The following is a 26,001-nucleotide window of genomic DNA, read 5'->3' on the forward strand; positions in this document are numbered from 1 at the left end:
TATTGCATACTGTGGCAACAAACAAAAAAACACAGAGACAATGTTAAGCTTCATTTAATGAACCAAATATCTTTAAACTGTGTTTGATATAATGGCAAGTGATTTTCTAGTACCAAATGAGCAATTTAGCATGATTACTCAAGGATAAGGTGTTGGAGTGATGGCTGCTGGAAATGGGGCCTGTCTAGATTTGATCAAAAAAAATAAAATTTTTTTCAAATAGTGATGGTGCTGTTTTTTACATCAGTAATGTCCTGACTATACTTTGATCAACTGGATGCCACTTTGGTGAATTAAAGTACCAATTTCCTTCCGAAACAGCAAAATCTGTACATTATTCCAAACTTTTGGCCACCAGTGTGTGTGTGTGTGTGTGTGTGTGTGTGTGTGTGTGTGTGTATATATACAGTATATATATATATATATATATATATATATTATATAGCCTAGGCTATAGTTTATAATACATTTGGATAAAACTTACTAAGTGAACAATTGGTGCTTTATGATTAATAAATTAATAACAAGTATATGATTTGAATAAACAAATATGTATATTATGGATGTTTTTGGAGCTACATTCATTTATGGTTATGACCTATCCATTCTGTTGCAATAATGCGGCATCTATATATACAAATATATATATATATACACTGAAATGACGCCAGCCAAATGTGCATTATAAAATAGTCTCACTCAACAAAATGTATAGTTACTGCATTTTGCCTTTGCAGGTCAGTATACAATTTAAGGGTCATTATGCAAAATTATGCAAAAGAGAGCCATGTAATGGGCTTATACCTCTGTTAATGAACTGTACAGTAATTGCGTGTTTTTTTTATTCATAGTAGTTATCAACTCCAAAACAAACTTTATGTTGACATTTAAAAGAAGACACCATTTTTTTCACAATAAATTTGTCACAATGGAGCATATTTTTCAGAAGGGTATGGCAAGGTGTCATCAAGTTGATCCAGTTGTTCACTGATTGGTGTGCTAAAAGTGGCATTTCTTTTGAATGGGCAATCCTTGGTTTTAACTGCTGTCACACCCTGTGAAAAGAAAACATCATTCTTAAAACGACAACAATATTCCAAGAAATAAACTTTTTGTGCCATATTCATGTATTGTAACACAAGCAGAAAAAAAAATTTGTAAATCGAGCAAAGAATTGAAAAAACATTTTAAAGTAAATTGATGCATTTAATAAATAGGAAAATTGATGGAACTATGAATGGTTTACACTTTAAGGAATAGTTCACCCAAAAATGCAAATTAATTTACTCACCCTCATGCAATGATGTGTATGACTTTCTTTCTTCTGCAGAACACAAATGTTTTCTAAAGAATATTTCAGCTCTGTTGGTACATACAATGCACGTGAATGGTGACCAGAACTTTGAAGCTCCATAAAGGCAGCATAAAAGTAATCCATACGACTCCAGTGATTAAATCTATATCTTCAGAAGTGATATGATAGGTGTGGGTGGGAAACAGATCAATATTTAAATCCTTTTTTTACTATGAATTCTCCTCCCTGCCCAGTTGGTGGCGATATGCACGAAGAATGCAGAAAAAATAAGAAGAAGAAGAATGTAGAACTGAAGTGAGATTGATAGTAAAAAAGGACTTAAATATTGATCTGTATCTCACCCATACCTATCATATCTCTTCTGAAGACATGGGTTAAACCACTGGAGTTATATGGATTACATTTATGCTGCCTTTATGTGCATTTTGTAGCTTCAAAGTTCTGGACACCATTCACTTGCATTGTGAGGACCAACAGAGCTGAGATATTCTTCTAAAAATTTTCATTTGTGTTCTTCTGAACAAAGAAAGCCATACACATGTGGGATGGCATGAAGGTGAGGAAATGATGAGAGAATTTTCATTTTTGGGTGAACTATTCCTTTAAATTAGCTCTACAAGTGTTTTGTGTTTAAGACTGTAGAGTAATAGATACGCTGACCTGAATCTTCTGATAGTTATCACTCCAGAATGTAATGGCCTGTTCTGTCGTGTAATCATGCTCCTAAAAAGAAAAAGCAAATTAACCCCCCAAAAACAAAAGGGACATTCATAAACGCAACCATATACACACAAATGCAAATGTACATGGTCAAAGTGAAAACGACTTAACATTTTTCAGACACATCAAATGTTTAGAAGTCAAACTGAAATGCTTTGCACAAGAGACAGTCAAATGTTACTCTCTAAAGGTATTTGTTAATAGAAACATACCATGTTGAGTGGTGCGTGGACAGGCTTGAAGCCCTCTACCTTGTAGTCTGCTTTGGTAACCGAGCACAACTCAGAGGCTGGAGGGGCTGGATTCAGCTCTGCATGTACCTGAACACTGTAATACAGATCAAAATGTTATGAAGATGCCATCTGGCTAAATTGTATTGATCAAGGAGGTTTCGAAAGTTATCCGTTAACATTCCCATCTCAGTGGCAGTTGCTCGGCTGGCGCATCATGCAGGCCCAAAGTATGTGACCTGCATACTGCCAGAAGTGCTTTTGAGGCAGTCATATGGCTGTTAATGCAACCTGGTCTCATAGGATCACATTACTACACTTAAATATTTTGCAAAATGTTTTTTACGTGGCTCATTGTACATATCGCGTCAGTTTCCTGGCAAAATGAACACTACAACGGAGGTGCTACAACAACAATAACTTTTGTCCCTTTTCAAACAAATCATGAGTAAAACAGCAGATTATCCATTCATAAACACTTACTTTTTGCTCTATTCCTCACAAAATGCTATTTTATGACATCTAAACATTTTACCATAGTGCATGACAGCGATACATGTTAATGCTTGCTTGTATTACATAACCAACTACATTTACAAGTTTGTTCAAGCGTGATTTATATTTCATTTATATAAAATGTAGCACACAGTTACGTCTTTTTCCTGAGACTGCATAAATGCCATGTGACTGATCACACTATATAATTCCTTGTAGAGCACACAGGTGAAAAAATAAAAGTGAATTTTTAGTTACACTGTTACTTCACGCTCCAACAAAATGGGGCACCGGTGAAACATCTACAATAATAAATTTTTTGTAATGTATATGTTGCTTGTAAAAAATATTATTTTGTCAGAATACATGTCTGACTAAATTTGAATGGCTGTCAATGGAAGTTATGGCATCTAGCAGCAGGGGCTAACTGCCGATGCTTACCAGCCAACACTGACAAGAGACAATATAAGGAGATGAGATATAGGTCAGTCATATGCATATGAATCGGAGATATTGTAACACTCAGTATGGATCTAAGAATGTAATTCCCATCTTATGGTTAAAAGAGACAATCACCTTTTTATCAGGGACATCGTCTGTTTGTTTACTCAATAATGCACATGCGCATTACCTAAACCATCCTGAAAAATGTTTTTGAAAAGTGTTTTTTTTTTTGTGTGTGTGTTTTTTTTCAAGATTTGAGCTAAAGAAGCACAATTTATGATACCATGGTTGCCAGATTTTATTGCTGATTTTTTTTTTTTTTTAAATGTATTTGACCTACTGTGTAGAAATTTGGTCTTTCCCCATTCAAGCAGATTAGAGCTCTACTTGTTCCACTGAAAATAGCTTGGAGGCGTTACAAATATGGCCGTGAGTGACCTGACTCACTTAAAAAGAGACTTTGCCTTGACCCGCTGGTACTGAATACAGCTTGAGCCCTTTGAAAATACTGGACTAGTGTGTTTGATTGTTTATTTTTCACAGCATCTGTCATTGTATGTTTTAGTGAAGCTCCTCTTAAAATTAAATCAGAGCAAACTACACATATAGTCAATAAATGACTGGAAAATAAGAATGAATGACTGATGACTAAGTGCATCAGAACAAATCTCTTCAAATCGACAAATGGGTGTAGCAAAACAGACTGCAATGAATGCAGGCAAGTCTGCTGAACATTTATTCACAAGAATCTCCAGTGAAAGGCAGCTGCCAAACGAACAGCCAACTCAGCCTTGACATGTTATGGTTATATAAAAACAAAGAATGAATTATGATGTCAGGACAGAGATGGGGCCCTTGAATTATTTGCCATTGTAGATGGTGGTAGTAAATGTAAACTGTACATTACATCTCATTCCCCTTTAGGTTCACTGACTGATTCTCTAGAAAATGCACTAGTTTACACAGATTTAACTAAAATGATGCAATTCATTTGTGAATGGGAATTGACAAATTTCTATGAAGTTGTTTGGACAGTTGCTTTTAAAATGAAATTTCATTGTCTACATTTGGCTTTCCATATACAGTGCACGGCCCCAAAAATATTGGGACACTTAAGCCATACTTGCGAATGTCTAGTTTTAATGGATGTATGAAGTCTGCTCTCCTTATGTTCACAATACAGTATATGTGTGTGTATATATATCTATATCTATATCTATATCTATATATATATATATATATATATATATATATATATATATATATATATATATATATATATACGCCGATCAGCCACAACATTAAAACCACCTACCTAATATTGTGTAGGTCCCCCTCGTGCTGCCAAAACAGAACTGCCGCTCACTGGATGTTTTTTGTTTTTGGCACCATTCGGAGTAAATTCTAGAGACTGTTGTGCGTGAAAATCCCAGGAGATCAGCAGTTACAGAAATACTCAAACCAACCCATCTGGCACCAACAATCATACCATGCTCCAAATCACTGAGATCACATTTTTCCCCCATTCTGATGGTTGATGTGAACATTAACGGAAGCTCCTTACCTGTATCTGCATAATTTTATGCACTGCACTGCTGCCACACGATATGCTGATTAGATAACCGCATGGATGATTGTTTGCGTCAGACGGGCTGGTTTGAGTATTTCTGTAACTGCTCCTGGGATTTTCACGCACAACAGTCTCTAGAATTTACTCTGAATGGTGCCAAAAACAAAAAACATCCAGTGAGCAGCAGTTCTGTTGTATGGAAATGTCTTGTTGATGAGAGAGGTCAACGGAGAATGGCCAGACTGGTTAGAACTGACAAAGTCTACGGTAACTCAGATATCCACTCTGTACAATTGCGGTGAGAAGAATAGCATCTCAGAATGCTATTCTGAGATGCGGGTTGGCACTGTTTTGGCGGCACGAGGGGGACCAACACAATATTAGGCAGGTGGTTTTAATGTTGTAACTGATCGGTATATACAGTTGTGCTCAAAAGTTTGCATACCCTGGCAGAAATTGTTAAATTTTGGCATTGATTTTGAAAATATGACTGATCATGCAAAAAAAATGTCTTTTATTTAAGGATAGTGATCATATGAAGCCATTTATTATCACATAGTTGTTTGGCTCCTTTTTAAATCATAATGGTAACAGAAATCACCCAAATGGCCCTGATCAAAAGTTTACATAGGGTAACACTACAGTAAGATTCTGCCATCTCTACAACAGTCAAGGGAGTCTTTCAATCCAAAATACCCATGACAAGACAGTATGTGCTGTCCGTGTTTTTTCTAGGCTACAACTTCTACAGCTGAATTCTGTTACAGTTTACTGTGATAAATGTTAGCAAGGGTGTTGATGTATAGATATGAAAAGTCTTGTAATTGGCCCTTCGCTAAGCCCCGCCTTAAAAGCACTTCTGATCAATCCTGTCTTAACAACTGTTGCCCTGCTGCCATAAACAAGATGGCGCTATGGATGGCCGCCTCGTTATGGAGCTCTCCAATCCTTTTGTTGTTTTTGTTTATTTGTCCTTTGTTTAGTAATTTTTTTCCAATCAGTTCTGCATTACATTCCCACTGTATATAACAGATTTGTATTTGTACATATATATATATATATATATATATATATATATATATATATATATATATATATATATATATATATATACACACACACACACACACACATACATACATACATACATACAGGGTTGGGAGGTTTACTTTTGAAATGTATTCCTCTACAGATTACAGAATACATGCTGTAAAATGTAATTTGTAACATATTCCGTTAGATCACTCAAGGTCAGTAACTTATTCTAAATACTTTGGATTATTTCTTCAGCACTGGTAGATTTATTCACTTGTTTTGACTATAAAAACTCTGCCAGTACAGTAAGACAAAATACACATGTTAAAAATACATTCTCTGAAAAACCTAAATATCTTATGCAGTGTTGTTTCTAAAACAAGATAAATCAAATTGATCTTGTTTTAATTATTTTTAGATATTTTTACAGGAAAACAAATCACAAATTATTATCAAGAATATGATTTTTGCCCTAATATCAAAGGTCTTACTAGAAAAAAGAAATTATAATCCAACGTGAATTTTCTTGATTAAAAAATATGATCATGTGCATGTAAAATGGCTAGAAATAGCATTGTAGCTTAGCGTAAAGCTGACAATTTACACAAGGTTTCTTCTGCTTCAAACATACTTCTCTGTCTGCTTGTATGAATGTAACACATCGTAAGAAAGTGTTTCACTGCTGTTCAAATGCACTTTGGATCGCATCAATTATATGTATAAATGTTTTCCATCTGAAAGGACTAAATATTAAATGAAACAAATTACAATAAAATAAAAAGTAATCTCTTCAGTAATCAAAATACTTGTACTTGAATGTAACTGTATTCTAAATACCAATGATTTAAATTGAAACTGTAGTGGAATACAGTTACTTATATTTTGTATTATAAATATATAATCCCGTTACATGTATTCCGTTACTCCCCAACATTGTATGTATATATATATATATATATATATATATATATATATTGTCTTATTGTGTATTTCTATATATACTTATATTTTCTATCGGCTTTTTATTTTAATTTTTTATTATTATCTCTGTGTTGTTGCTGTATTGTTTGTGCACTGGAAGCTTCTGTCACCAAGAAAAATTCCTTGTATGTGGAAGCATACTTGCCAATATAGCTCATTCCAATTCTGATTCTGATACTCTGACATGCGTTTGCTGTTTTCCAATGACAGCCTATGGAAGTAACGTGTGCGTGAGTACTGTTAAGTGGGATTATCAAAATAATCCAAAATATGTAAAACACATTGTTGTCGGGTCATTTGTTATAGTGACACGAGGTACCCAGAGAGAATACCTGCACTGTGTTTCTTTTTTTAAAATAATCTTTAAATAAATCTGGAGAAGAGCATGTTGTGGATTCAAATGTGTAGTATTTACAGAAATACTCAAACCAGCCCATCTGGCACCTACAATCATGCCACGGTCAGAATCATGGAGATCACATTTTTTCCCCATTCTGATGGTTGTCAGGTGCTCCTGACCTATATCTGCATGATTTTATGCATTGCACTGCTACCACATGATTGACTGATTAAATAATTGCATGAATAAGTAGGTGTACAGGTGTTCCTAATAAAGTGCTTTGTAAGTGTATATAATTATTACACAGCTCTGTGGAATACTCGATTCTGATTGGTCAATGATGCCATCTAGTGGTCTGATATTTCTCTTTAACAACCATACATCCACATATCAGACCGCTCATCTGGGTATTACACGTTATCTTTCCTGCTTCTTGGATCACTGTGGGTTCTTTACAAGTAAGCTAATAAAATTATTTGTACTCAAATCAATGTTTCATAATTAATTGAAAAAAAAAAAAAACACCATCAGAACTCCGACTCAAACTGGAGATGGGTTTCAGCTGTTCACTGAAAACAATATTTTATGTCCATGTATTTATTTGTTTGGTTAGTAGCTGTGTAATTTGCGGGATAATGTACAGTCAGATAGTTTTTACATTGTAAAATAAATCCCTTAAGTATAAAACAAGACCCCTCCTCTTCGCATTGGGATCTTGATCAGCCTGTCTGGGTTTATTTTGAGATAACAACTGACTGACTCATTGTCCCTTATATATATATTAATAATTATATGTTAATTACAAACAAAAATCTATTGTTTTATCATTTAAACCCCAACAAACTTTTTTGTGAAATGTTTTGGTTGAAAAGTGTGTTATCTTTCTTTAAAATAAATGCCACTTGGTTTAATAAGTATACAATGCAATGACATTCATACATTTTGAAGTGTGACTTAACTGTCTAAATACTTTTTTGCGGGCCACTGTAACCCATTCCAGGTCTATGGGTGTAATGTTTGAAGGAAGTCACGAGAGCAGGATCTAGATGCAGCTTAACTTTAATGGAAAATAAATAAAATACAAAACAGGGTAAACACTGGAACAAGGAAAGGCTAGGAACTAAGAAACAAAACAAACAAGAAAGCAAACGGTACAGGAACTGGGGAAAACACACAACAACTGACAACGACTGGGTAGATAATCAGGGCATTATATACACAGGGGTTAATGAGTGAATGAAACACAGGTGAGAACAATAGGGAACAGCTGGCAGTGATGAGGGCAGGGAATTATGGGAAGTGTAGTCCGGGGGAAACAGATGACGGGCAAAACACAAGGCAAAACTGTGAATCATGACGATGGGCATGAGATACTGTCTCACTTCAGAATTATATTTTTCTGTTTTTGACTGAATATTTTTTTTTTAAAAATATATTGCAACCACTCGTCTGGGGTCAGAGACTTGTTGTCAAGGTTACATTCTGTAAACCCACTGATATTAAATGGAGAACAGTATGATAAATAATAATTAAAACAATTTAATTGAGCCATGAAACTAACCATAGCACAAACATCCTGACATCATTCATCCCCCACTGTTTCATTTGCTTACACTTGAAACAAGAAAAGTGGGCGTATAATAAAAGTTAGTGAGTTTTACACGATGAGGACATCTTAATTCAACTTAAATGTTAAATCCTTGTTTATTTAGTTACCTTATTCTTTTGATGAGGTCCTTTTCTATAAGTTCAGTCCGTTTTCCTAAAATGAAAACCACAATGAATATTAATAAAAACAATCTGAACCGCAGGAAGAACAGAGAATAACAGAGAGAAACTCTGTGGATAAAACTACTTCTTCTCTTCTCTTCTCTTCTCTTCTCTTCTCTTCTCTTCTCTTCTCTTCTGTTTTGTTCTATGCTCCCACTAGGCCTAATTATGAAAATGAACCAAACTATATGGTACCATACTATAGCTATGCAGATGACACCCAAATCTATCTAGCCCTATCGCCAAATGACTACAGCCCTATAGACTCTCAGTGCATTGATGAAATTAATGGTTGGATGTGCCAAAACTTCCTTCAGTTAAACAAAAACAAGACTGAGGTCATTGTATTTGGCAACAAAGGTGAAATTCCCAAGATGAACACATACCTTGACTCCAAGGGTCTAAAGACAAAAAATCCAGTAAGGAATCTTGGTGTCATTTTGGAGTCAGACCTTAGTTTCAGTAGTCACATCAAAGCAATAACTAAATCAGCCTACTATCATCTAAAAAATATGGCCAGAATTAGATGTTTTGTATCCAGTCATGACTTAGAGAAACTTGTTCATGCATTCATCACCAGTTGGGTGGACTACTGCAATGGACTCCTAACCGACCTTCCCAATAAGACAATTAGACACATGCAGCTCATTCAGAATGCCGCTGCCAGGATTCTTACCCAAACCAAAAAATCAGAGCATATTACTTCAGTCCTCAGGTCTTTACAGTGGCTTCCAGTTACATTTAGAATTTATTTTAAAGTACTATTTCTCGTTTATAAATTGCTCAATAGCCTAGGACCTAAATACATTGCAGATATGCTTGTTGAATATAAACTTAACAGACCTCTCTGATCATTAGGATCACATCAGTTAGAAATTCCAAGGGTTCATTCAAAGCAAGGTGGGACAGTGTTTAGCCATTATGCCACCCGCAGCTGGAACCAGCTTCCAGAAAAGGTCAGATGTGCTCCAACAGTAGCCACATTCAAATCCAGACTGAAAACACATCTGTTTAACTGTGCATTTACTAACTGAACACTGTGCTGCACTTACTGATTGCACTGTATCATTTTATCTCTGTATTCTTTTTCTTTTTTATTAATTTTAATAATTTTATACTTATTTTTAAATTCATTTTATTACTTTTTATTCTCATTTCTTGTCCTTAATTGGTTTTAAAATTAATTTGATCACGTATTTTCTTTATAATTTATATGTAAAGCACTTGTGTATGAAATGTGCTATATAAATAAACTTGCCTTGTCTAAACTTGCCTTCTATTCTATTCTGTTCTATTCTATTCTTAATTGGATGCAAAAGTCTGAGACATTGAAAATCTGTGATTCACTAAACAGAAAGTTATTGCATGCAGTAAAGAGTATGTTATAGGATTTTGAAAGAAAATTAAAATTTAACACAAAGAAACTTTATGATATAAACAGAAATGTAAACCACAAAACCTTGAATTCGTTATTCCTTAAAAAAACATACATCCATGCACAGCAAGCAAACAACACTGTTACTGCAAAATATCCTTCATAATTCAATCACTGTACAATATCTTCTACCAACCTTTCTGTCTCATCCCAAGGCTTTTTGGAGCATTGAAGGCAGCTTTGAATGTACTAACACCATGCACTTTAGCAGCTGTGTCCACAGTGAGGATTCCTCTGTGTCCATTCTTATGAATACAAGATTTACGTCGTGTCCTATCCAGCAGTGCTGTAGCCCTCTGAAGTGTATGGGAGAAACTGTAACATGTCAATGGTCGTGTATCGCAAGCCCTTTCGACATTCAATCATGTGCAGGATATGAACTAGATATTAAAGGGATAGTTCACCCAAAAATGAAAATTCTCTCATCATTTACTCACCCTCATGTCATTCCAAATGTGTATGACTTTCTTTCTTCTGCAGAACACAAACAAAGATTTTAAGAAGAAGATCTCAGCTCTATAGGTCCATACAATGCAAGTGGATGGTGATCAGCACTTTAAAGCTCCAAAAAGCACATACGGTCGTAGTAAAAGCAATCCATACGACTCCAGCGGTTAAATTGATGTCTTCTAAAGCGATACGATTGCTTTGGGTGGGTAGCAGATCAATATTTAAGTAATTTTCACTGAAAATGTTCACCTCCGGTTGCTCTCCAATATGCGTTCATGAAAGGACTGAGGTCACGCAGCCTCTCGCGTGATGTAAGCGCCAGGGGCGTAGCAGTCATTTTAAAAGTGGGGGGACACAGCTGTCAGTAGGTGGCTCGCACAGACCCAACACTTACAGTGCAGTATTAATTTATTACAGTATATATTAATATACAAGTATGATATAAGTATTATATTAATATATAAGTATTAGATACTTTTATTTTAAAGTATTTTAAAGATTCAAGTATTGCAAATTAAGTGTAAAATTTTGCAAAATTAGCTGCAAAAATAAAGGGCATCTTGTGAAGCACTTGCTTCTGTTTCACACATGACAAAAGACTGAGCACAAGCTGGTCCTGAATAAATTATTTAATCAATTACAATAATGACAATTGTGCAGTGAACAAGCATTTTTTTACTCTGTGCTTGTGCAATGTAAGATTTAAATTTATCCAATTGGCTCGAGTGTTTTGACTACATTCACCAAAATTCGTTCAGATCCATTTAATGATTCAGTGACCATTTCTGGTGATGCCACCTGGTGATGTCTTGTGTGAAATGAGTTAGTCACTGAATCAACGATTAAAAGAATATTTTAATCCTGTAAAATTGTTTTTTCTACAGACCTACAAAGAGTCTTTAGTAGAGGTTTTATGCATTATAAGAACAAAGCAAATCTATCATTTCCCTTCAGTTTGTTAGCTGCTTAGCCTGACTTTAACAAAACGCAAAGAATACTGAATACAAATCTACCATTTGGACTCAGTACGGGTTTAGCTTAGAAAAGTGTGGGGGACCGAATCACCTTGTCACCCACGTCCCCCTGGCTGCTATGCCCTTGGTAAGCGTGCTTGCATGTTCAAATGAAAGCAAAACCAATTAATTACTTGCGCTTACGTCACACGAGAGGCTGCCTGAATTCGCTTCTCTCATGAACTCGCATTGGTGAGCGACCAGAAGTGAACATTTATAGTGAAAAAGGACTTAAATATTGATCTGTTTCTCACCCAAAGCAATTGTATCGCTTTAGAAGACATTAATTTAACCACTGGAGTCGTATAGTTTATTTTATTATTATTGTCTGTGCTTTTTGGAGCTTTAAAATGCTGATCACCATCAACTTGCATTATATGGACCTAGAGAGCTGAGATATTTTTCTAAAAGTCTTTATGTTCTGCAGAAGAAAGAAAGTCATACACATCTAGGATGGCATGAGGGTGAGTAAATGATGAGAGAATTTTCATTTTTGGGTGATCTATTCCTTTAACTATTCATTTTTCACTAGTTAAAATGCTAATTCTTGATTTCAGAAATGGAATTACCACTAGTGAAAGTGCACATTTTTAATATCAGTATTAGGTTTGCACTAGTAAAAACCTTAATTCGTGTTTTAAAAATTACGTAATTACTTGCAGACATACACATTCTTGATATCAAAAATGGAATTTCAACAAGTAAAAAACATAATTCTTGATATCTGTAACTGTATTTTCACTAGCAGAATTTCATAAAGATCTGTCATTCACTCCTATTCAAAATACAATTACAGATATCTATAATTAATTTCTTACTAGAATTTCCAATTACACATATCAGCAGTCAGGGCCACCACGAACAGTTCTAAGGGGGGCATGCAAGACACAATTATGCCCCCCTCCCCCCACCCATCCTTTCAGATAACCGATTTTATCCTTTGACTTGGGTATTTTTATAAGCAAATACCTGTAGCGAAATAAAATTAACTGGTATTAATAAGTATACAACAATAGGTTACTTGATATTGTGTTTTTTAGATGGAAACATAACAGTGCTATATTATATTTTATTTTCAAACACAAATATTCTTTGAATCAAGCAATAGAAAAGAAAAAAAAAACACTGCATACTAACAAATATTGCACATTTATGTTTACAAGTTTTGTTTTTGGGAGAATCACTATAAGGTCTCTAAAATGAGAGGAGTGCCAGATTGTTCAGTCTGTCAGTCTTTAGGTAGTTTTTGCCAGCCTAACTTGCTAACTGACATTTACACAGGGTCCAAAATTTATTTTAAATATAATAAAACAAATAATATTATTTATAATAGTTGATTCATTGTAAACAATATTTATAAAAAAAAAAAACAATAAGTATTTCCTACTAGACACGAAACTGAATTTTGCATTATTTTAATTCCCTATGACAGTGGAATTATGTTGCTGTTTTTGTCTTGCATTTCAGTGACAAGCAACACAGGTTTCTCATTGTGTCAGTAAAGTGAAACTGCACCTCTCAAACAGAAAAAGAAAAAACACCAATATGATTCTGTTCCTCACATATTCTTTTGGCTTAAAATTAGGAATATTCCACATGATTTAATATTTTAGGGCTATTGTTTACAAACTATGAAAACTAAGAGGAGCATTAAGATCTGTTCTGATAGCTCTGACATATACAGTATATATATATATATGCAATGACTCAGATCATCGGATGCAACTTCGCCTCAAAGCATTCGCCTTAATCAGAACAGCTCTTCCATTCAAACAATCTCATTATTCAAACAGAAGCTGCCACAGCAGCTCATTTGTTTTTGCAGTATTGATGGCTACCACGTTAAGTGTTATATTTTTACTCTGTCTTTCTGTCTATGCTCCATTCGCCGAAGCAGTTTATAGCGTGAAGTTGCTTCCACAAACTGGCTGCTGCGGTGCTGTCTACACATAAAATAGCTCCCTACAACTGCTCATATGTTCTCTTATCTAAATTTCCCACACGGAGTAGCTGACTGTGTGAAGCTGCTTCACACAAACTGGCTGGTCCGGCGCTGTATACATGTGAAACAGCTCTCTACGACTGCTCATATGTTCTCTTATCTAAATTTCCCACTCGAAGCGGCCAGCTGCGTGAAGCTGCTTCCACAAACTGGCTGCTCCGGCACTGTATACATGTGAAACAGCTCTCTATGACTGCTCATATGTTCTCCTATCTAAATTTCCCACCCGGAGCAGCTGACTGTGTGAAGCTGCTTCACACAAACTGGCTGGTCCGGCGCTGTATACATGTGAAACAGCTCTCTATGACTGCTCATATGTTCTCCTATCTAAATTTCCCACCCGGAGCAGCTGACTGTGTGAAGCTGCTTCCACAAACTGGCTGCTCCGGTGCTGTATACATGTGAAACAGCTCTCTATGACTGCTCATATGTTCTCTTATCTAAACTTTCCACCCAGAGCTGTTCATTGTGTGAGCCGTTCTGGCTTCATGCCATTCGAGTTCCATTACAGTTCCATTTTTTTTTTCTGAAAGCGAGAGAAACAAAGATTAACTATTCAATTCAACCACCATTTCAACCCCCTCAGTGTTTTAATCTGGTTCTTCCACACAGGTGATTCCTGTCAGCCTCATTACCTCACAGCAGCCAGTTTAGGGTGTGCTCTATCCAGCGATTCCGTTAGTCATCTTCTAACATGAATATCACGATTTTTTTCTCCCTCCAAAGTAGCCTTCGGACTGTTAACAGCGAACTCTTTCCAATCCACCGATACTCTAATTACAACATCTTTTCAAACCAACGGAGACATTTTAGCACGAGCTCGCTGCCACGCAGCACTCGATCAGACCATTCCACAGCACACTGCTGCTATACACAGCTTCTGTCTGAACAGACATGAGCTGAATTAGGCTGTGCAAGAGGCGGATCACGTGCCACATCCCAACTCATTCTGCAACGCGTCTCGCCTCCTCTCAGCATTTGAGCTCCCGATAACATGAAGCAAGCGCTGCTACAAACTTCCACTCATCTCTACACTATAACATGACTTTTCCTCCTCCCGTCAGGACAAACGCTTCATGCAGGTAAAATCAATCCATTATTTTATTTTACAGTCTTCTCTACTTTTGCCCGAATCATTGGATAACAAACTTTATTTACCATAAGCTTGACCATACAACTTAATCGCTGCATGATTTTTAAAAAGTGTTCAACAATCTGTCATAATTTTACACTCCACGCCAAACAATCCAGCTTAGCACCTTGCTTTATACTCCAATATTTCAGTTTTTCTGTAGAATTTATTACAAGTCATCATTATAAACATGTCATTTTATTCACCACACTACAGCAAACGGCGCTCTTATAGTATCTACTAAATCCAACTCCCAAGCACAAACTCCTACGATTTCATATGTCCTCGTCAAAACAAGACGAGTCACCCCGTGCCAATAATATACAGAGTTATGAAATTACTCGCATTACGTTGGAAAACAATCTACAAAGCTCCAAACCACACGCTTAAGTTAATAAACGTCAGATTACGGTATTCATCTGGGCACTCAGTTTCAGGTGCCTTCTAATTTCATGACAAACCAACTTTAAATGACATCGTTCGTATGCACACGCAAGCATTTTTCCTGACATTGTTTCACATATGTTCCCGACATTTAACCTAGAAAACAATTATGTTTAGGCATCCGCAGACACTACATTTACCACGTTACCATGTTTTCTATTGGCTCAACACATCCCTAAGCAGCACAAATGTACCATCCAGGTGCTGCAACTGTGGCTTCTTTTGGGCCATGTGACAAACTCCCACTACACTGCAAACAGAGCATGCGCTGTCTAAGCATAGCAACTGCGGTGTATTTCGGGCTGTGCGACCAAACCTCTCACTGCACCACAAACAGCGCAAATACGCTGTTGAAACTCTGCAACGGTGGCGTCTTTAGGGCCATACGAAAAACTCCTACTACACGGCAAACAGCGCAAACGTGCCATCCAAGCGCCGAAACCGTTCACGTGCCACAGCAGCGGCACGTCTTTCAGACCATGCGTCTCAGCCTCCATGGCTCCATAACCCATATTATGCCACTCATACCAAATGAACCATCACCCACCTAGCAGCTGACAGCTATCGGCTGTTTCAGGTCTTCCCTAAACAGTTCACCATAAGCCTGCATCTCCGCATCAATCAATTTCATTCGAACAGCATCCCAATTCTAGTTTCAAACACACCTCAAATCTGTCCTGCTCAATTCCGGCATCCCAGATAAACTATACTCAAGCCATTCTTTTCGCATCGGCGCCGCAACCACAGCAGCCCACAAAGGCCGGCCCAAACACCAAATACAATTACTGGGCCGCTGGTCATCCGACTCATACCATGGCTACAACCGCACCAACCATCTTCATATCAGGAAAGCACATCAAGCCCTAATCAACTAATCACAACTTTCACATTCGGGGTCAGGGGGATGCTTGCTTCATACTCAACTTTCCAATAGGCCAGCCCCACCGTTCGGACGCAACTGGGGTCCATCCCGGCCAGTCCGGAGCCCCCCGTCCCACAACGCATGACAGGCCCACCTTAAGCACTCAAGGGCTCTCCCGTTCAAGCCGCAGTGGGGGTTCTCCCGCTCAAATGCAGTGCATTTTCATTCTCCATCTCTACCTATTCTACACCTCCCAGTTTCCTATCCCCCAAGCGGATCCTAGTGCGAGACTGCCTCCACTAGCAGTCCCCGTTCGTTCTATCATACTTTGACACCTCTGCCCACCTCTCACAGGGCTCAGCAAGTGCCTCCCCCTCCCTCAAATTCATCTCATCGTTTCATGCTCTTTTTTGGGGGGGTGGTATAAAAGGCATCGTTAAATACTTCATCTCATCTCAAATACAAGGCTTAGTAGACAACAGCTCGCTGTCCTGTTTTCTGGCATCTTTTGGGGGTATTCGTTCTCAGGTCAAGCCTCGAGCACTTCGCCCAGGACAGCGAGCCACAAATGTTTACACTATCCTCTAAGCAGGATTACATTAACTTGCGAACTACTGAAATGTTTTATAAACAAGGTTCGGGAAGAGCAAGGTCATTTAATCCGACCAATCACATCGCTAGAGTAAGCGTATATAAACAGCCGCTTCCCTCTACATGGCGTTGAGTCTTCCGGCATCCCTCCACCTCCCCTTTCTCCTTCTATCTATTAATAACTAATCTAAGTCCGGGGGGTATTCATGCTCAGGTCAAGCCTCGAGCCCTTCGCCCAGGACAGCAAGACACAAATGTTTACACTATCCTCTAAGTAGGATTACATTAACTTGTGAACTACTGTTGGTGCCAGATGGGCTGGTTTGAGTATTTCTGTAACTGCTGATCTCCTGGGATTTTCACACACAACAGTCTCTAGAGTTTACTCCGAATGGTGCCAAAAACAAAAAACATCCAGTGAGCGGCAGTTCTGCGGATGGAAATGCCTTGTTGATGAGAGAGGTCAACAGAGAATGGCCAGACTGGTTCGAACTGACAAAGTCTACAGTAACTCAGATAACTGCTCTGTACAATTGTGGTGAGAAGAATATCATCTTAGAATGCTATTCTGTGATGCGGGTTGGTGTTGTTTTGGCAGCACGAGGGGGACCTACACAATATTAGGCAGGTGGTTTTAATGTTGTGGCTGATCGGTGTGTATATACACTACTGGTCAAAAGTTTTGAAACACATGACTGAAATGTTTCTCATGATCTTAAAAATCTTTTGATCTGAAGGCGTATGCTTAAATGTTTGAAATTAGTTTTGTAGAAAAAATATAATTGTGCCACTATATTAATTTATTTCATTATAAAACTAAACTTTTATTTAAAAAATAAGTTTTTGAAATTGATGACTTGGACCAAATAATAAAGAAAAGCAGCCAGTAAGTGCCCAACATAGATGGGAACTCCTTCAATACTGTTTAAAAAGCATCCCAGGGTGTTACCTCAACAAGTTGGTTGAGAAAATGTCAAGAGCACATGTCTAAGAACACAGTTTTGATTTATTTTGGATATTGTTTATTCACAACATAATTCCCATAGTTCCATTTATGTTATTCCATAGTTTTGATGACTTTACTATTATTCTAAAATGTAAAAAAAACTAAAAAAAAACAAAAAAAAACATTATAATAAAGAATGAGTGTTTCAAAACTTTTGAAAGGTAGTGTGGGTGTATATATATATATATATATATATATATATATATATATATATATATATATATATATATACCACGAGTCTGTTGAATGCTTGATTCTGATTGGTTGACAAACATTCTAAAGTGTACATTTATTTTCCAGTAAACGCACGGCTATGAAGTAGTTCCAGGTTTTAACCGCATAATGGTTCCATATCACTACGCCAAATTATTTCAGTTATTTCAAAGAGCCATACAGGCTACCACAGCAAAATAACCAATTAAAAAAATAAAAAGACATTGGTTAAGAACATCGGTGTAACATGTTCTGTAGTGTCTGTGTCTTTGGACTCTTATTTTGAAATGTAGTTTTGGTTTCTTGTATTAGTTATGTTCTTTGTTTTGTCATGTGACTTCCTTGTCTTGTCATGTGACCCCCATGTTTCATGTGTTTTGTTCTCATTGGTTTATAGTCATTGTCTTGTTATCATGTTCATTAGTCTTGTCCTGTCATTGGTTCATGTTTCATAGTCTTGTTATCTTGTTTATTAGTTCCATGTTGTGATTGGTTGTCTTGTTATCATGTTAACCCATGTCTCTGTATTTCAGACCTCATGTTTGCCTTAGTCCTTTGTCGAGTATTGTTGGTGTAATGTTGTGTTATTGTTTATTCTATTAGTCTGGTCTACTCAAGTCTTGTCTTTGTTTCCTTCTTGCTTTTTATTTATAATAAATTACACTTGGGTTCTTTTTATCTACGTCTTCATTCTCATCTTGTTCCTGCCTGCTCATCATTACAATTGGATAAGAATTAAATACATTTAGGATATTTTAGAAAATTTTCATAAATTTAATTTGAAAAGCCTCCTTCTCTCTCTTTCACAATTGTCTCACCAACACTCACACATTCTGACATTGACACACATACATACATGCACACAAGCACTCACACCAACACACACACACGCATCATGCACACACTTACTCGGGAGCGAAAAACAGAGCTGTCATGTCAGCACACACCTGCGTCTCAGTGGGGTTGAAAACAGTTGTTAAGGTTTACAATGGAAAAGCTATATACAAAAAAGTCAACACTCGCTGATGCTGAGAAGTGCTTAAACTTACAACTTGGTGATTTTGAAGCGATTTTCTGACGAGAGCTGCAACAAACAAAGGTAATCGCACATGCGATCTCTCTCAGTTTATGAGTTCTCTCTTCCGATCACTCAAGCACACACAAACACATGCACACATGCATAAACGCACTACCTTGTTACTTCAGTAAGTGCTCCAGTAAAGCAGCGCAAGCCTCACAATACTCGGTTGCTAGTTTTAAAGTGACGTAGCAACGAAGGCTTGGAATGTATCAACGCAAGATGCTGAATCTGTAGTGGAAGAAAGTAGTTCCACTCACAAGAGCGTTTAAGGGATGAAAACCAGAAAATGTCTTGAGATAAAACCCTGAACGATGTCTTAAGGTGTGGTAACTGTGGTATAAGCAGAATATTGACAACGGACCACTGAATTATTGAAAATTAATGCACACCCGAGGTGTAGTGGCCACTCCACTCCATCATCAATTACTCCTAACATATAAAGCAATCTAAAAAAAAATCTTCAAAGTGATGATTTTGGGCCCCCTATCATTCTATGCTCAAATGCCTGACATACCCCACACCACCATAACGGCACCCCTGTCAGCAATGCACTTCTTACTAGTAAAGATTATAATATTTTATGTCAACAATTACCTGGTTACTTGTGCAAATGTCCCGGTTACTTGCGTAACCTCCATTCCCTGATGGAGGGAACGAGACGTTGTGTGGATGTAGTGACATTAGGGGTCACTCTTGGGAGCCTGAAACACCTCTGGTCTTTGAAAAAAGGCCAATGAAAATTGGCGAGTGGTATTTGCATACCACTCCCCCGAACATACAGGTATAAAAGGAGCTGGTATGCAACCACTCATTCAGGTTTTGTGCTGAGGAGCCGAGACACGGTCCCAGCCAATTCAGCGGGTAGTCCAGCATTGTGGCAGGAGGGACACAACGTCTAGTTCCCTCCATCAGGGAACGGAGGTTACGCAATTAACCAGGACGTTCCCTATCTGTCACTCACTCGACGTTGTGTCGATGTAGTGACACTAGGGGTCCCTATATGAAATGCCACAACTGGCTGAACTGTGTTACCTGAACTGGCGGTGTGTGACAGGCAGACCACTGTGTGCCTCGTAACCAGTGCAACAGACCGACATGTAACCTCCCCCAACGCTGTTATGAGTGTCAAACGGCCCTTCGGGACAAGTCGACTGCCCAAAAGATAGAGACAGGCTAGCCCAGTCGTGGCCTCTTATCCTCTCTTTTTTCCTCTACCCAAAAAAAAGAGTTAACTGACTGGGGCCACCAGGTCTACGTCGGGGGGGTGTCCCTCCCAAGGGGAAGACACCGTGGAGACCAAACCCCACCCAGAGAGAAGGGGGGTATTTTGAGTGGAAATACGTCACATGGTCTTGCCAAGCTTTGTCGGAAGTATGTCATGTGGAGAAGAATATGGGGTTACCTATGGGGAACCAACACATGCGGAGCACCTACCCCAGTACAGGGCTTAGTTAGCACATGTACTGAGCTGGCAGCGAGTTTCTCTGCAAACTCGTCTGCCACAGGGCTCGGAGGAAATCATCCAGGGAACACAGTTTGTGAACACTACTGGGTGTCAACAGCGCACATCTTCAACTCAGGGGAGGTGAAAGGCACTATGCGCAAGCAATACACCCGGCCGGCTGTCCCGGACTTACCTGCTTGTGACTGCCACTACACGGGATGAAACTGGTTCCACCCTGAGATTGTAGAACCTCGCAAAGGTGTTGGGTGTTGCCCAGCCCGCTACTCTGCAAATGTCTGTTAGAGAGGTGCCACTGGTCAAGGCCCAGGAGGCCGCCACACTCCTGGTAGAATGGGCTCGTAGCCCTGCCGGGGGCGGCATGTCCTGGGCGTGATATGCCATTGTTATGGTGTCAATGACCCAGTGGGCGATCCTTTGCTTGGAGACAGCGCTTCCTTTCCGCTGTCCACCAAAGCAGACAAAGAGCTGCTCAGATACTCTAAAGCTCTGCGTGCGATCCAAATAGATGCGTAAAGCGTGCACCGGACACAGCAACGTCAGGGCTGGGTCTGCCTCTTCCTGGGGCAGCGCTTGCAGGTTCACCACCTGATCCCTAAAAGGGGTCGTAGGAACCTTGGGCACATAGCCCGGTCAGGGTCTCAGGAGAGTAGCCCGGACCAAATTCCAGGCACGTTTTGCTGACAGAGAACGCTTGCAGGTCGAAGCACTTACCTGGCTCCTTGTGACCACCCCCTGAACAGCCTGGGATGGGGGAGGAAGAGGCTTGTCCTTGTGACCCATGGAGACTGTCACATCGGGGGCGGATTTGTGCCACAGCTGGGCGCGCAGGGGCGGGGAGACTGCCGCTGGAGCACCAAACCTGCCAAAATGGAATGGTGGACGGTGGTCATGATGACGGCCGTGCGCACCGGATATGTGACCCAGGGAACAAGGAAACTGCTCTTTTGCTGAACTCTTGGGTACCGCAGCCACATATGGAGAAATTAAATGAAAAGGTAACAAAAGATTCTCCTCCCGGCCCTCCACCGGGGGATGGAGTGGTCTGCTTACCGGCTCCAGAGCTGCAGGTTTTCGTCATCCCTGGGTCGCCCGTCTCAGGGGCGCATCGAAGCCTTTCGCGGGTTCAATCCCGGGGTGGAACTACCCTTGTGCAGTTCCTTTAGCGCCATGGCTTGGTGGACTTGCAGGAGAGCCATGGCGTGCAGGGCTGAGGTGGCTTGTCCAGCGGCACCGTAAGCTTTGGCCGTCAAGGACGACGTAAACCTACAAGCCTTGGACGGGAGCTTTGGGCGCCTGCGGGCATAGGTGCGAGCCCGCTCTCCGATGCTCCGCTTGAGAGCTCATCACCTTCGCGGGCTCCGAATAAGAGGTCGAACTCGCCGTGAGACAAGCCGGCGGACTCATCCGGAAGCCCGATCAGGGCAGACGAGCGTGCTGGGGAATGGGATGTCCGTGGGGGGATACCCGGCGAGGTGGTCCCATTGGGGTCCCCAAATCGCTCCCAGTGCTAGCCGTGCTGGCCTCATACCCATGAGTAGAAGGACTGGGGCGGAGAGCCGCTGGGGTGGCTTGCTTTCTTACAAAGGCAAGCCGCGACCGCATCGTTGCCATGGATATGTTCTCGCAATGAGTACATGACCCATCCACGAATGCTGTCTCCATGTGGGCAGCCCCCAGACACGAAAGACAGCAATCGTGACCATCAGAAGGCGAGAGATAACGACCGCAACCAGGAATAACACACAAACAGAAAGGCATCTTTAAAAAGACACGTCTTTAAAAAGACATTCTGTGTGTGCCGCTCTTTTAGAGAAATATACTCTTTTTTAGAATATACTCTTTTATTTCTGCCGAAGCACCCAGGGGCGTTCTCTGCAGTGCACCAGTGCAGAGGGGGGAGAAGCCACTGAAATGCGCCGTCAGATCCAGCAGAGGTGAATGAACAGCCGTGGGAATTCAGCTCAGTGAGCATCGACCGTTCGGCTCTGAAGAAAAAATCTGAATGAGTGGTTGCATTCCAGCTCCTTTTATACCCGTATATTCGGGGGAGTGGTATGCAAATACCACTCGCCAATTTTCATTGGCCTTTTTTCAAAGACCAGAGGTGTTTCGGGCTCCTAAGAGTGATCCCTAGTGTCACTACATCGACACAACGTCGAGTGAGTGACAGATAGGGAATGTTCATTTCTGATATCAACAACTGAATTACAACTACTTAAAATACAAATTTTTTAAATCTGTAATTTGGTCTTCACAAGTGGCAATGTTAATTTAATATATTTGCAATATGATTGTAACTTGTAAGAAAGCCTGAATTTTGTCTGAAATACCATATGTAACATTTTGAATTACATTTACAGATATCAATAATGACAATTTTCGCTAGTTGTAATTGATTTGTTGATATCGGGAATGGATATTTGTTTTAGTAACAAGTAACGTTGTTTTACTAGTAAGAAGTACATAGCTGATATGTGAAATTAGAATGTCAACTAGAAAGATATCTGTTATTGTGCTTTGAATAGGTGTGAATGACAGATCATTCTGAAATTTTTACAGAGATATCAAGAATTAATTTTTTTTACGTTTTGAAATTCCATTACTGAAATCAAGAATGTGTATTTCTGAGAGTAATGACGTTCACTTTCACTTATAGTAATTCCACTGCTGATCTCAAGAATTAGCATTTTAACAAGTAAAAATTTTAGAGTTAGGCTAATATCTATAATTCTTATCCAGCATGATTAAATGTTGAAAGGGCTTGCGATATATCATGTGGTGCATGCCAAGACATATACATTTTTAGGACTAACATAAAATATGTTCATGACAACTCAAGGTTTTTGTACCTGAGAAACAAATCTCTTAACCCTTGTGCGTCAATTTAAAAAAGTTACTCAGAGGTCCTTAGAGGACAAAAATGTCCGCCCCAAAAAAACTGCCATAATAATATTATATATTAATATTATTTTTCACTTTCAATGAGTTAATTTTTTTAACCAGTATCAGTCCTGATCATAACTACCAAATATTCATTCATTTTCAGGATTTAAACCCTTTAAATGGCATTTTGTTTATATAATGCCACTGTTGTTTTTTATGAAAAAAATTAAAAATAAATAAATAATATATATTCCATTTTATATACTAAATGCACCTTATATGCTAAGGTGACATTTTTTGGGGGATTATCACAGTCTGGGATATGTCAATGATTAGCAACAACATTGATTAGCAACAGCATTGATGCATTATTGTTTTTTGTGCAGTGTCAGATAAAAAAAAATTAAAAAAAATAAAAACAAAACGTATCCTCAGTACCTTAGAGGACATGTCCGCATCAAAAAACTACCATAAAAATATTATGTATTAATATTATTTTCCACTTTCACTGACTTTTTAACCAACATCAGTCCTGATAATAACTACCAAATATTCATTCATTTTCAGGATTTTACCCTTTAAATGCCAGTTTGTTTACATAATGCCACTATTGTTTTTTTACACACAAACAAATTTCTCAGTACACACATACAAAACACACTCTAACATCCATACCAACACACTCACACAATTTTAGCTGCATCGTTTGGCCTGCAGTGCTCTATAATACAGCAAACAGAAAACAGGAAAAAAGCATGTATTTGCTCCATAGGCTAAACATGAGAAAAATGGCGCCATCAGGTGGAAAATATTTAAAAATTAAATTTTGAAGCCAGAGCTCCAGAATGATAGCATAATATCACAGAATTCATGATTTTATGCTTTAATGGCACTGGGATCAAATATTGCAGTTTTGATGGGTTTTAATGGGGACATTTCTGTCCTTAAGGTCTTGAGTGTAACTATTTTGTACACTCTATAGATGTATTTTAGGAATTGACGTTGAAATATCAAAATTCCCCCCAAAATACACACCTTTGGCAAAATGTATGCTGTTGGCATTAACAGCCAAAATAATCGAAAAAACTAAAACGAAAAAGACAAAAATGTCCCAAAGGTCGCACAAGGGTTAAAGGAGCAATTAATCGCAAAATTCTGTCACCATTAACAAAAGAAAGAAAATCATACTGGTTTGAAACAACATGAGGGTGAGTAAATTATGACAGAATTTCACTTTTATTTGAAATATTCCTTCAAAGCTCGACTTGCAGTGCACGTAACATCATAAACTTGAATTGGAAAATGGAAATGTTGTCTTTGAACTGTGTAAGACTCACCTCCTCAACCCAGTTACCCAGTAAACAATTTCTGCCCGTCTTGTTCTCGTCATTAACCTCTGAGGTTAGTGCGCTCATGTTTGTTTACTTTACGACGCCCTGAATGAATTTATTCCTTTAAACGATAATAATACAAATAAAAGTTTCCTGTAACTACTATGTATCGCCTCTCGTTGTTTATTAACAGCTGTCAAGACTCGGCGCAGAGGCCGTTGCCATGGTAACACAAACACTGCAGTTTTCCAGTGGACGGGACTGCGCTATAATTACATGCACTAGGCTCTTGTATATTTCGAGAACCTCTTTTAAACATCGTTTTATAGCGTTTGACCTGTACAATCTGAAGAACATTTGGCAAATTGATGTCAGTTATTTTCCCCTTCACAATGTTGATTTCTTTGAGAGGTTATTAACTCTAAACCACTTAAAATAAAATAAAAATAAAACACTTAACTGAAGCGAGAAAAATTATAATATGTTCAAATACTGAACAGTGTATATGTTTTTCAGAGGGACATCTTTCCTGTGTTTACAAAATATTTTACAGTAATATACATACATACATATATATATATATATATATATATATATATATATATATATATATATATATATATATATATATATATAAAACTTCACAAATTGATAATCTGAATTTATATTTTAAGGAGAATTAACAACTTGAATTTGTTGATTTAACAAGTGGATATTTCAGCTTTTATATAAGCCTATTTATAAAAGAATAATATTAATTGCAATACTAACATAATAATACTGACAATAAACTATATTCAAATACAGGCCTCTGTCTAGCTTGTTAAAGGGGGGGTGGGGGGAAATGAAGTGTCTCACTTTGACAATACAGTATCCCTCTTTACCTGAACTGCTTGAAAACATCTCAGATTTGGTCAAAAAAGGGTCTCAGAAGTTCTTCTTCCCATTATTTAGTATTTCTTCATTTTTGCTTTTGACTAAGGTAGGAGACAAGCTTTCCATAAAGGTAATATCTGGATACGTATATGGCTTTTGGATCACAATTAAAAGGGCAAGAAGAGTAAGTGTCTCATTTTGCCGATATTCACCATTTCATAATTTGGACAAAAATGTCCAAAATATTTCAGAAGGGAATTTTCATAAAGGATTCCAATATAAAATATAATTAGATCTTTTAAGAAAATAGTTCTCAG

General features: G+C 38.2%; 1 protein-coding gene across 2 annotated transcripts; it reads right to left on the reverse strand.

Moving 5' to 3' along the window:
* Positions 1–547: 547 nt before the first annotated feature.
* On the reverse strand, positions 548–24,938 carry spag8 (sperm associated antigen 8). 2 transcript variants are annotated; one of them, XM_051686650.1, is made up of 6 exons: positions 24,815–24,938; positions 10,472–10,631; positions 8,847–8,892; positions 2,248–2,362; positions 1,976–2,038; positions 548–1,055 (listed from the first exon to the last, which is right to left on the reverse strand). In XM_051686650.1, the coding sequence occupies exons 1-6, from the start codon at positions 24,890–24,892 to the stop codon at positions 924–926; spliced, it is 594 nt and encodes a 197-aa protein (XP_051542610.1). In that variant the 5' UTR covers positions 24,893–24,938; the 3' UTR covers positions 548–923. The 2 variants fall into 2 exon arrangements, with proteins under 2 accessions (XP_051542610.1, XP_051542619.1); XM_051686659.1 differs by lacking the exon at positions 24,815–24,938 and adding an exon at positions 10,773–10,890.
* Between the last annotated feature and the right edge of the window lie 1,063 nt (positions 24,939–26,001).

The sequence above is a fragment of the Myxocyprinus asiaticus genome, chromosome 4 (genome assembly GCF_019703515.2).
Source record: "Myxocyprinus asiaticus isolate MX2 ecotype Aquarium Trade chromosome 4, UBuf_Myxa_2, whole genome shotgun sequence".
NCBI lineage: Eukaryota > Metazoa > Chordata > Actinopteri > Cypriniformes > Catostomidae > Myxocyprinus > Myxocyprinus asiaticus.